A 13,356-nucleotide genomic window follows, 5' to 3' on the forward strand; every position below is an offset into this window, starting at 1 on the left:
TATCCCTATAAATGGCATATTTTCTTGATTACAGCCTATTGCTACTTCACTTAGGGAAACTCATAGCTACAACCAGTACAACTTGCCTGATGAGACGAAATTCAGGGGAACAAATCAAAGGTAACAAATACCCAAGTTACATGTCTTTCACAAACATACCTCTACTCAGTCAATAGAGGATTTATCAAAAGAAAGATTAATAGTGGAAAAATAAACTGAGGATTCTTTTCTCACCCTCATCACAAAGAAACTTAAGATTAAAAAGAAGTTTTTAAACTAGTGAAGAGAAGAACAAGGAATACCTTTAATCTCTCCTTTTCATTTCATTTTCTTTTAGTTCAGCTTATGCAAGATTTTGTACCTTGTGTAAGAATTTAAGTTTACTGAATACAAAATATTGCTTAAGATTTAAAGGAATTAAAGCAAAATAAGTTGCTGAAGGGGGATCATTTGAGTTAAATACAGGTTTTTTTTTTTAATCTGTAATTGATGTACATTTGATTTTAAGAAGACACTTTACATCAGGTCACCACAAAGCAGATTTACATACAACCATCAACTGCAGAAAAACAAAGTTTCTTTTCGATCCAAACACAAAAAGCTTTGTGTTTCATTTTTTTATGATCTCTTCCTTGACCATTAAAAAAAAAAAAAAAAAGTAAAAAATGCAGTACTTTTCGAAGGTGAAGCTAGTAAGTTTACAGAAGTGCAAAACACCAAAACACTTTAAGCAAAAACTTTTTTTTTTTTAAGAAAAAGGTATGACTTCTCGTTTTCTGTTCTTGGCATAAATTTTAATTCTTTCCAGTGGAACCAAAACCGCCTGAACCCCTTTCGGTGTCATCCAAAGCCTGAAAGATAGACAGATAGAAAGGTGGTAAGCTTCACCATTTTTTTTAGAGTCTCTTTCAGTTTTCCTCTCCAGCTCCTAAGAAAAATATAGCCAGAATTCTACTCTTGCTATATCATCTTTCAAAAGGGAGATTACAGAAAGAAGAAAATTAAATTCTAAAAAGCTCCATAAATTAGAATATTGGAAAACTTTTAAAAATTCTAATATTAGAAGTTCACAGTATGTTTAAATAACTTATTATGCAAAGTAAATACTACATAATAGCTACATGAAAAACATTTTAAGAAATTCTTAAAACTAGTATTTTAAATTTGCTTAAGTTTAGTCATATATACTATTTAGTTACAAACAGCATATTAAATACTCAAGATTATACATATTTCTTCACTTAAGATGTTATATTACTTATTCTCTATCATCCTTTATAATACTTACTTGAACTTCTTCTATTTCTGGATAAAAAATCCGTTCGCAAATGAGCTGTGCAATTCGATCACCCTTTTTGACTTCAAAGAAAGAATAGTTTATTATTGATATTACTGACATTCTGCACATCCTGTCTTATTCAATGAGAATTAAAAGAGTCAATATTATTTACACATACATGACTCCGAAAATTCACTAGAATTATGTGAATGTATATATTTAACATACCTTCAAACTTTTCTTTGCCAAAATTAAACAGTACAACACCAACATTTCCTCTATAATCTTCATCTATGACACCAGCTAAAAAAAAGAAAAATAATAATATCTCAATTTTTGCTATCTGAATACTAGAGGTGTAAGATCTCAAAATCATTGTTATGTAGCTCTGAGATTTGTATTCTTACAATTGAATAAGTGAATCTTGCCCTGGTACTATGTAAAGCCTAAAACCAAGAAATGATATTACTAAAATACAAATAAAAATTTAGAAAACACATCCTAATTTTCCAACCTGTCACTCTTTATCAAATGGCAACCATTTCCTCTTTTAAGCTGGGAGTAGCAATGACCATCTCCAACCTACTGTCTACCCACCGCACACTTGCCAAAAAGACTAGGAGAAAATTACAGTTTGAGTTTTAAAGGCTTTTCCTGGTATCAGCTTCCCACTAATACCCAGATTGAAATACGATTGAGTCATAAACAAAAATGTAAAAAAGCCTAAAGCTCTGCAGCGGAATAAGTCAACGCTGACATTGTTAAGCAGCAGTCTCGCAAATCTTAGAACATTCCATTTGTACACTAAAAATGTACCTGAACTTTTCAGTTCATAATCTTCCTCTCCTTTTAAATTGAACCACCATCCTTTCTTAGAGCATGATTTCTCAGAAGACAGTAGCACATAGGCTTCATGAGTGTAATTAGTACTTCTTTATATGTGTAATTAGTACTTCTTTGAGATTATGAACACAGCCGGAGAAGATCTTTGCAGGGGAGACGTGAGCTAGGTCCCTGCCATAGCCCAGAGAGTTATACTTACCAGACTTGCTAGCATTTATCTTTAAGCCAATAATTTAAAACATTTCCATAAACACAAGCACAGATAATACAGGTGTACCAGGCCTTTTCGTTTTTTTATATTGATAAATAATCACAAAGCATACAATTTATCCATTTAAAGTGTTACAGTTCCACAGTTTATAATGTATCAGAGTTGGCCAACTATCGTCACAGTCAATTATAGCACATTTTCATTACCCTCCCTCCGAAAATCCCCTACCTTATTAGCAGTCACTTCCCTTCCTCCTCCCACTCCCAATTTCCTGCTATACATGTAATTCTTTCCCCTCAGTTTGTGAAAGGCTTGATAGGACTCACGTGAATCTAACTGAATACAGCTCCATGTCACATCTTACTTGTTATTAATATTCTACCCCCAACAAAAACCCTGATGAAGGAAAAAATATGGAACTAAAAATAATCACGTGTTCAGCTCAATGGGCAGTAATGCTATTTGTCCACACTCCTCATTATTTGAAAGCTGAGAAAACAAACAAACAAAAAAAACTCAAAACATACCCACCCCCCATTTTTTAAGAACAAAGGTAATTCCAAAGCATATCCTTTCAATTTTCTCATATAAGGGGGGAAAAAAAGCAAATGCTTAGGTCCACCATATTCAGCAAAAACAACATTTTAGATTTTCCGAATGGATTACAACATACATTTAAATGAACCCCTGTGCTTTATGAATGAATTACTAGGGACAAGTGAATCTGAATTTAAGCACTTCTTAAAAGGTTCCTGATGCGATACTTTTATGAGAAGAGTGAGTATAAAACTGGGCAGAAAAGCAGCAAAGGCAGTTCATCTCCTGTCTGGCCTGAAGGAAACAATCAATTATTGAACTTGACCAATTCGAATTACCAAATCCTGCTTTATTTCTCCACTGTCAGTTGACCATTAATTTAGACCTTAATATTTATGAAAAAAATTGATATAAAGATGAAACCAGCTGTTTTCCACATTACCTATATGGAAAAAATTTTGACGGCAGGGACAATTTAAATTAGATTTAATGAAGAAATCCCTCAACATAGCATGTTGTTCCATGTTAGAAAAAATGGCCACAGTAGGCTAGAGAACTTCCATGCTGGGAGATTTTGAGGTACAGGCTAGTAATTCATCTATCTTGAATGAGTTAGAGAAAGACAATATGGACTGACTGACTTCTGAACTATTCTGTTTCTACTTTATTCGAAAATTTTTAAATAACCAAAACAATACAAATACATATAAAATAAAAGCTTATAATATTCTCTTACCCTCCCTGAGATAGCTAATGTTACAGAAATATCTTACATACTACTTTTTTTCTATTTATCCTTTGAGATTAATAAATGTAAATGTTAGCCATTGTTTTTAGATACAAGATATGGAAATATGGTATCTCTTTTTCTCTTTCTTTTTTTGGCAGGGTCTCACTCTATAGCCCAGGCAGGAGTATAGTGGTATGATCACAACTCACTACAGCCTCAACCTCAAGTGATTCTCCCATCTCAGCCTCCAGGTGCACAGGCACCACCACACCTGGCTAATTTTTGTATTTCTTGTAGAGAGAAAGTATCCCTATGTTGCTCAAATGAGCCTCAAACTCCTGGATTCAAGCAATCTGTCTGTCTCAGCCTCCCAAAGTGCTGGGATTACAGGCATGAGCCACGATGCCCAACCTGTACCATATGTTTCTATGTAACTATTCTCTTACATAATATTAGACACAGGCTGCTTTTACATTTTGCTATAAAAAATAAAGAAGCCCTTTAAATATATCCTTTTACATTAATGCTTTTTATTTTCATCAAATAGGTTGCAAAAAAAGGTGTAGCCATTCAAACTTCCATCAGCAATATTGGAGAATGCCCATTTCCAAAATGCTTGCCAATATCTGATGGCAACAATCTCTCATATTCTGGCCAATATCATGAGTACAAAATGGTTATCTCATTGCCTTACTTTTCATTCCCTGATGACTAGTGAGGCTGGACTTTTTTCCTCCCATTTGTTGGACATTTGCACGTCCTCATCTATATTTTGTTCATGTTTTTTTCCTCATTTTTCTTTTTCATAGAAATTGTAAATATTTGCTTGTTGGCTTTATAGTATCTTCTAACATACAAAAACATTCTCTTTTTGTAAAGGCCTCTGCTGTATCTGTAAAGTAGTCCTATCAGAACTACTCAAATGACTGGGTGTCTTGAATTCTAGAGACAGGTGATCTTTATACTTGGGCCAAGAAAATGTGAAAAACCTGTAACTGACTAAAAGAAATTAAGTAGTTTGAAGTCAATTCAAACGTATGGCAGAAAAAAAGGCCCTCAGTTTTTTTTTTAACATGAATGCTGATGGTATAAAACTTTCAGTAGTTTCAAATTCATTTACCACCCAATTGCCATTTGACCTTCAAGAAAAGCCTTCTCTGCCTACAGGATATAAGTATCAGGGACATTTTTCCTCAGAGAAAGCAGAAAGTATCTTGAAGTTATCACTGGAAAAATCATGCATTGGAACTGGCAGAGTGATTAACTGACTTCAAGCAAAAGTTTTACTGTGTCAAGAGTTTGGCATGTCATTTGTTGGAAACCTTTTTTTAGTGAAAAACTATCCACACCTACCAGATGTGAATTCTGAACAGAATCCTGAATGCTCAACTTTTCCCTTTGACCCTTATTTACAGCCTGGGATTTCTAACAACATCTCTTTTCAGAAATAAAAACTGTTGCCAACTATGATAAACTTGTGCCTAAGGGAGACTGTTAAGGTTCTCTGCATCCAAGAACACACCACAGTGTAATTTTATGAATAATACCATACCAACCACCAGGCAAACTAACTTTCCATTCTTTTACATGAATTTTTTTCCAGAAAGTTGTTTTAAACAGAGCAAAAATTAGTAACAAAGTCGAAAAAAAGAAAAAGTTTCCACATAAAAACAATCTGTGAAGTCCCTAAGGACAGAAATTATATCTCACAGAATCTAATATGTGCCAAGCACTGTATTAGGTATTTCATACATATTATCATTTAATCCTCCCACCTCTCAGAGGCAGGCACACTAATTTCCATTGAAAGATGAGGAAACAGGTTCAGAAAGGTTAATAACTAGTTAGTGACAGAGCTGGGACCTAAATCCAGTTGTTATTCCAAAGCTCCTGTTCCTTGCACAATCATTTGAAACTTCGTTGAAAATATATACAATCATTTATATCCTTAAGTTACAGTCCCAAATGACCATAGTTGACCTTGTAAACGGTCAACTTACAGAGCATAACTTACAGAGCCCAAGGAATCTTCAACCCGAGAGTGGGCTGTCAATGTCCATCCCTGCTATGTAAAACTTAGCTCCCCTTTAGTCCCTAAGAACTGGGTACTTTTGGGGTCCTGTCTTGGCCAACAGCACCACCTAGTGACACTATGGAGAGATACCACGCCCACCAAATGTCAGACTAAGGAGCAGACTAGGATAGCCAGGTTTCATTAAGTGCTTAGTTAGCCCTTGCAGTGGCACATAAAAGTGAGCTAATTCAGGACGTGTTTAGTTGGTGAGGGGGATGCAGCAGGGTAATCTTCACACTTAATTGCAGTGGAAAGAAGGAGGGGGTTGGAATCACACAGAGACTCCAGTTTTTTTTTTTTGTTTTTTTGTTTTTTTTGAGACGGAGTCTTGCTCTGTCTCCCAGGCTGGAGTGCAGTGGCCGGATCTCAGCTCACTGCAAGCTCCGCCTCCCGGGTCCACGCCATTCTCCTGCCTCAGCCTCCCGAGTAGCTGGGACTACAGGCGCCCGCTACCTCGCCCGGCTAGTTTTTTTTTTTTGTATTTTTTAGTAGAGACGGGGTTTCACCGTGTTAGCCAGGATGGTCTGGATTTCCTGACCTCGTGATCCACCCGTCTCGGCCTCCCAAAGTGCTGGGATTACAGGCTTGAGCCACCGCGCCCGGCCAGAGACTCCAGTTTTTAACCACATATCCACGTGGGCTCATTTCTAAGCCAGAGCTATATAAAGTAGCTCTGTAAAAAGGGGTGGAGGAGATCTAGCATACCTACTTATGTGGGGCCAAGATATCTTGTTAAATGAAACATTCACTACTGATGGGATAAAGGATCAGTATGTGGGGACCACATTAAGTGGGGTCTGGATCCCAGTTGGAGGAGACCTGAAACAAGGAAACCACATTAGGAAAGTAGAAGTTTCCTTACGATAAGAGGAGTAGCTCTGTAGCAAGAGTAGTTAGCAGAGGACACTGAAGGTTCTTCATGAAAGGTACCACATGAGGTAGGGTTAACTTTGGGAGACATGAGAAAGGCTTTATTATAAGGGAAACAGGTACCACAGAGGACTGTCTTGACAAATTTAGAGAAAAGTGTTTTCTCTCCTGACTTCAGGGAAAGATTTTCTTGTTATATTTTGCTAAAGACAGATAGCTCTCTTATGAAGAAAATTCTTACAAGATAGCCTTGTGTTTTCTAGAACTCTTGTTGCTTAAATAATTACCTAATTATTACATCATTAAATCTAAGTCATTAATAATCAGGTAATTATTTTAAAAATTAAGTTAGTAGTTAAGCAAAATATAATTGCTTAAAATAACCACAAAGCTTTGCCTCCTCATATTATAACAAGCTTTCCTCTAATCATTTTATTTTCTTAAAAATAAAATCTGTCATTTGAATATTACCTTTTAAACAAAGACAAAGTAAATGCTTGCAAACATTTACAGAATAAAAAAGGAAATGCATTACCTCCTATATCAATAAAGTGTTTTGCAGCCAAGCCTGACCGTGGAGCTAAAAAACAAAAAAGGAGACATTGGTTATTTTAAGGGGGAAGGGCTATACCAGAGATAACTGATGCAATTTAAGCATGTCATTCTCTTCACCTATATCTACATCTTCATCTTAACTTTAGCACATGGTTTTGAATTAAAGAATATATATTCATCATACTACATTACCAAAGTTGGAAAGACTAGTTTAGGAAAATTCTACAAGGTTTTAATTCAAAACTAACTTAAACCACTCCCATGTGACTTCAGTTAGAATTTGTGGTGCTGCAGACAGGGCAGAAGGACTGCTAGAATGAGCTGAAAGGTGAGCAAACGGGAACAACTGTAGGCTGCTCTTTCAAGAAGTTAAGCCTCAAAGGGGAAGAAAGAGGAGTGTGGCCAGCAGCAACACTACTGAGGAAGAAGACTTTGGTTTTAAGATGGGAAACCACAACATGTACAATGTAGATGGGAAGGGAAAGGAAGGGGAAGGGAGATGGAAACAAACCTAACCAAATAGTAGCAGAGCATAGCCTACAACTTGGGACCCCACTATTCATGATTCAGATGCCAAAAGACATGTCTGTAGGAAACACATGAACCAGAGTAAGATAAACAGGCTAATATCAGTTAACTAAAAATGCCAAAAACTAAGTCTCAATGATTCAATACTAGTATACTTTTTAATCCTAAAAACTGAAAAAATAAAAAGCTATGGTTACACCTTATTATTGCAGACTCAAGCATCAGGCCTATAATTAATTATCCTAACTAGTATTTTATTTTATAATAATTTAAATCAGGCACTTTGTCAATAATGCAGCCTCTTTCTATACTAACCTTTATTTCACTCCATCTCCTGCCCCCTCCCCTGAAAAAACTCTAAAAAATGCAGTCAATGATGCCCAAGAAATGAGATGAAAGGCCATCTTGTTATCTTTTAAGGGCTGAAGTACTGGCAGTTTCCCCACTCATGGCTAATAAGATAGTGCCAGTCTAACTCCTTTCCCTGGAGGAGGGCATCACAGCTCCATTGACTCCTTTATGTTTACTCTGGTTAGTCAAAAAGAACTTACGCTCTTGCAAAGAACTGTCTGGTAACAACTGATCCGCTCCAGAAAAATCAAACCTGTTGACTTGTACTCCATTTTGTCCTACCTCCTCCCAATGCCTCTACAACACTGAAGAGTATCCCTTACCCTAACCCCACGACCAAACAAGAAAAGGTTAAGTAGGCTTACACACTCTGGGACCAACAAGGTCCCAAGTTTTACTCTCCTAATATAAAATGCCATGTTCTGAGAACAGCCTTCTAGGCCAATGTGAGCCTAAAAGCTCCAGTGAGGAAAGAGAAAAACAAAAGGGTCAAAAAGAGGCAAAGCAAAGATGTAAATAAAGCCTTTCAAACAGTGCATTTGCTATCACAAATGGTGCTTCTTTTAGGACACAGCCCAAGCAATATTGCCTGCTTATTACCCCAAATGAAACATGAAGAACGTATCACAAAGGATAACTTGACAAATAGTTACCTGTTTCTTAAATGACTCACCTACTCTTCCGTAACACCCAGAAGGGAGCGCTATCTGAATGTCCGTTTTCACAAGAGCTTTCTCCATAGGTGGTATTGTGTAATCATAGGCACTAAGAAAATATTGACAGAAAATAACTGCAAATGTATTTATAAAATTGTTTTTATATTTTCTTTGTGACCAAGCATATAAAATTGCTTTCAATATATTTAATGAATTAATGAACTTTAGTTTCTAAAATCAACCTTGCTATGATGAATTCCCAATTCATCTTAAAAGTTTATGAAGAAGGTAGAGGTAGTTATTTTATTATTAAAATGACAGCTTTAGATAAAATAATTGTCTGTGAATATTTTTGGTGGTGTGAAGAGATGTCAACATTGTAAATCTTTGCCCCTGAACAAAAGTTTATTGGGAAACTGAGGTACTTATTAGCCTGAAAGGGCAGAAAGGCAAACTTTCAAAAGGTGGATGCTTTACTACCATAGTTTGAAAAGGAAAAAAAATGAAGAAAGAACAAAGAAAAAAGGCCAAATATTACTAATAATACTAGCTATCACTGATTAAGCCTTTACTATGTGCCAGGCACAGTTCTAACTGGTTTACATATATTAACTCATTTTATTCTCACAATCATTTATGTGATTAGGGAATATCTGCAGAAGGAAAGGAGAAAATGGGTGGACAAAATAAGAGGGATAAAGAACTGTGTTGTATCTGTCAGGCGGGGCTTGGTGGTTTGCCAAGCTTAGGCGATGAATTTCCTGGCTGAGGGAGAGGGCTGATCACTGTGAACAGTCCCTGGAGATGGACCTTGTTTAGGAACAGAATTCCTCTAAGATCCACGTAGCAAATGCTGCTACTCTTGCTATTACTGTGGCCCTCTGCTGGGTGGAAATTTAAGAGATTTTACAATGAGCAGAACCAGAAGTTTACTTTGGAGAACTGCATTAAGTCTGGTAAAGCAGTACTATACTTCCCCTTCTTTCGCTGAAACCCCTCTTTAAATAGTTATGGCATAATTTATTACAGATACATTATTTCCACGTCTATTTCAGTATACAGAAAGTCACCTGAATTTATTATGAGACTACTTAAGGTATCTTAAATCAAGGACTCCCCTAGGACTCAAAAAAGTGCTCCAAAATATACTTCGGAAAGGTCTAGTCAAACTACATCACTCTTTTATTCATTAAAATTAAGAGACCGTAGTTTTTCCAGCTGCAATTGCCCATACCTACTTTCCTTTTCCTTTCTTTTCTGTTGCTATCATCATGCACTACTTTCTCTTCTCCTGTGCTTAGACCAATAGTTCTCATGTTTGAATTACCTGAGAAACTTTAAAATAAATCCCAATGCTTGGGATTTAGTATAAACTCTCCTTCCCTCTCAGCATTACTTTTCTCCTACCTTAATGGCTCTAAGAACTGGCACAGTAGTCAAAAGAAAAAAAAAAAAAGCCCAAAATTCGGGATAAAAAATGGTATCATCTTCAAGTCTCTGGGGAAATCAATTCAGCTCTTCACAAACTCCTGCCTGCGTAAAAAGTAACACTTACCTAGTTAAGGATTGTTGTGAGGACTAAATACAACAGCATAAGGAAAGTTTTTAGTACAGGTAAAACGTGCTGTAGAGATGAAGTGTGGTAGTATTACAGGCAGCTCTGCCTTTCGTATTCGGATGCCTTCTGAAATTCCGCCCTGGGGCCAGATGAATGTATAGAAAATAACTTTTTAAGGCAGATGCATCTCTGTTCATCCTTCTTAGGTGTTTTCACGCTCACATCTAGGCTCTCACCTTGGCTTTTCTATTGAGCACAGTATCACCCTCAGGCCACTCGAAAGCCACCATGTGCCTTCCTCTCTATCTTCTATTTAGGAAGGGCACAATAAACGTTGCAAAGTAACGCCTTGCTAGACGCCGTATAGTTATTTTACTTATTCTGCAGTCTTTGCCCAAATCTCTATTTAATTTATGCCAAAGATGAAAGCTAAAATTTTCAATATGAAAAAGGCAGAAATCCTATTTATAGCTAGTGTGTTCCTGTGATCTCTTCGATGACTGTTTCTAGCTGTGGCAGCGGATGGCCGGCCCTTCCCAGCCTCCTCGCCGGGAGGTCCCCGCTCACCTGTACAGGTCGTAGCCCGCGGCCCGGGCGGAGCCCCGCGTGGGGGCCGTGGCGTGCTCGGAGAGCCGGGCAAAGCGGAGCTGCATGCCGCCCTCTTCTGCAGGCCGGGGCCGCTTACTGGGTGAAATGGCGGGTGTCTCTTCAGAGCAGGGCATGGCAAAGTCAGAGGGCGAGCGAGGAGAACACCCGAGGAACAAGAGAGCGCACGATGAGTTGCGCCGCAGGGAACCCGCCGAAACCGAAATTTCCCGCCAGCTCCGCCCCACCCACCGCCCCCTCCGGGACGAGTCCACAGTTCTGGCCGAGAGGGGAGGCGGGATTCACATTTTGGGTTAGAAGCCCTTCTCGGAAAGCAGGTTTGGGATCGGAAACTACTGGGTCCCAGTCATCCATCCACATTCAGCGCGTAGAGCCGACGACAGGTTTTGGGGCGTCGCCCTCACACATCAGAAAGCCGTCCCCCCGCCAGGGACCCTAATGGACTCCCCCCGCGCGCACAGGGGCCGCCCGCCGGCCTACTTCCCCCACCGCCTCAAGCCGCGTGGCTTCCTTCCGGACGGCCGGGGCCCTTTGCCCGCCGCTCTCCTACCCTGCCCGGGCGCCGGGCATCCCCCCGGCTTAGGAAGCTCGCCCTTCCAGCCCGCGGCCCCGGCTGTACTGGCTCCGCAACAGCCTCGGCTCAGACTGCCAGCGCTGGACAGCGGCCAGGGCGTCCCGTGCTGCGCTGCGAGGCCGAGGGGCGGGCCTGGCCCAGAGAGTCCCGCGGCCTCGGCCCTCTGCCGTGCGCCTCGCGCGTTTTGCATCGCTGAGCGAAGCAGAGACGGAAGGAAATGGTAGCAGAGCGCGGGGCGAGGGCAGAGGAGAGTCATTTCCCCCAGAGTTTGGGCTGGTTGGCTTCTCGGCACCTCCGGACGTGCGCCAGGCTTCCACCCTGAAGACGCGCGCGTCCCGGAAACATGACCTCGGAAGCAGTCGCCGCCGTGCGAGGGGCGTGGAGAGGCGGCGCAGGCCCTGGGGCACCAGGAAGACGGTGCCCTTGGCGTCCTGAGTCTTGCTGCTGCCTCCGGGTGCCTACGCCTCTTGCCCTCGCTCTTCTTGTTTGCTCTGGCCCCCATTTTTCCGAGAGTTCACCAGGCCCGGGCCCTGCTCCTGGGCTGACTTACCTGCGGCGTCACCGCCAGCGGCCATGACTCCCGGGCTCTGAGTTCAGCGGCGCCCTAAGCGCCGGAACCGCATGTGGGTGCCGGTGACAGTTACTGCACCCGGTGCCGCTCACCAGACTGGGCAAGACACCGCGCCCGATTTCTTTTCAGCACCGAGTGCCAGACGTTGTAGTTTATTCGACCGGAGGCAGGGAGGGCGGTAGTATTCTATCAGGTTTGGGATAACCCAACAGAAACGCAGCGGGAACGCCTTGGCTAGGAGTCGAACAAGGATCCCGGGCCGCAGTGGTATAGTTTACAGTGGGGGATAAAGCAGTCACTTTCTAGATAGTTGTTTTTCTTTTTCTGAGCTGCAAGTATCTCGTTATTTCTCACACAAATCTGAGAGCTGAATTGAATGGTTTTGAATTTTCAAAGTTAAGCTGTGGGACAGTTTTAGATAAATGACAAGTAGAAGTGTTATTAGAGTATTATTGGGGAAGTTTTACATTCGTTGCTGTGCCTTTTCATACAGGCCCCACCTTTTCGGTCTCCTTAACTGAGTCCTCTTCGTTGTTGAAAGTCCTTTGCATGAGGCTATGGAATATACACTACCTTCTCTGGACGTTAAATATTAGCTACACCTTGAGAACTCCCAGATTTATGCCTATAGCAACACGATCCGAGCCCTGCAACTTTTCGACCTCATTTTGAGCCAACATTATTTTACTCCCTTATTTTGCTGGAGTACTTTCTCCAGTTATTTACTTAAAGTGTTCACATGAGAGACATATTTGATTCCTTGCTCACAAATGACTGCCTCATTGGACTAAATTTAGCTCAAAGGGATCAGAATGCTTAAGCCACAAACTCACAACTATAGTTCTGCCTAATACACTGAATACCCAATCTCTCTTAACAAGCATAATCACCATGAAAAGCATACTCTGAATTACACCAGTGGCGTAGAAGCACCAGCAGACAAAAGTTCTGTAATTACAGTCCAGAGAAAGGCTTGTTATTTCATTTTAAAGCATCTTTGAGTTTTATGAAGTGAAGAAATAAAAACAGGCCGGACGTGGTGGCTCATGCCTGTAATCCCAGTATTTTGGGAGGCTGAGACTGGCAGATCACTTGAGGTTAGGAGTTTGAGACCAGCCTGGCCAACATGGTAAAACCCCGTCTCTACTAAAAATACAAAAATTACCCAGGTGTGGTGGTGCATGCCTGCAATCCCAGTTACTTGGGAGGCTGAGGCAGGAGAATCACTTGAATCAAGGAGTTGGAGGTTGCAGTGAGCCAGCCTGGATCACACAATTGCCCTGCAGCCTGGGCGACAGAGCAAAACTTCCATCTCAGAAAAAAAGAAAAAGAATTACCTTTTATAAGCAGATGGCTTAAGTGCCAGGGTACACAGGAGAGTCATCAGAAGAGCTAGGGTAAATGCACATGTCC

The 13,356-nt window shown here is 40.3% G+C and overlaps 1 protein-coding gene across 4 annotated transcripts; it reads right to left on the bottom strand.

Annotated features, from left to right (window-relative positions):
- Nucleotides 1-277: 277 nt before the first annotated feature.
- DUT (deoxyuridine triphosphatase) lies at nt 278-12,095 on the bottom strand. Of its 4 annotated transcripts, none has more exons than XM_031668721.1 (7): nt 11,923-12,095; nt 10,760-10,898; nt 8,652-8,743; nt 7,080-7,124; nt 1,508-1,582; nt 1,289-1,359; nt 278-851 (listed from the first exon to the last, which is right to left on the bottom strand). In XM_031668721.1, exons 1-7 carry the CDS (start codon nt 11,945-11,947, stop codon nt 795-797), a joined length of 504 nt encoding a protein of 167 aa, XP_031524581.1. In that variant the 5' UTR covers nt 11,948-12,095; the 3' UTR covers nt 278-794. The 4 variants fall into 4 exon arrangements, with proteins under 4 accessions (XP_031524581.1, XP_031524582.1, XP_031524583.1 ...); XM_031668722.1 differs by lacking the exon at nt 11,923-12,095 and adding an exon at nt 11,665-11,749; XM_031668723.1 differs by lacking the exon at nt 11,923-12,095 and adding an exon at nt 11,666-11,732 and having other exon boundaries at nt 10,760-10,946.
- Between the last annotated feature and the right edge of the window lie 1,261 nt (nt 12,096-13,356).

The sequence above is a fragment of the Papio anubis genome, chromosome 7, assembly GCF_008728515.1.
Source record: "Papio anubis isolate 15944 chromosome 7, Panubis1.0, whole genome shotgun sequence".
Lineage (NCBI taxonomy): Eukaryota > Metazoa > Chordata > Mammalia > Primates > Cercopithecidae > Papio > Papio anubis.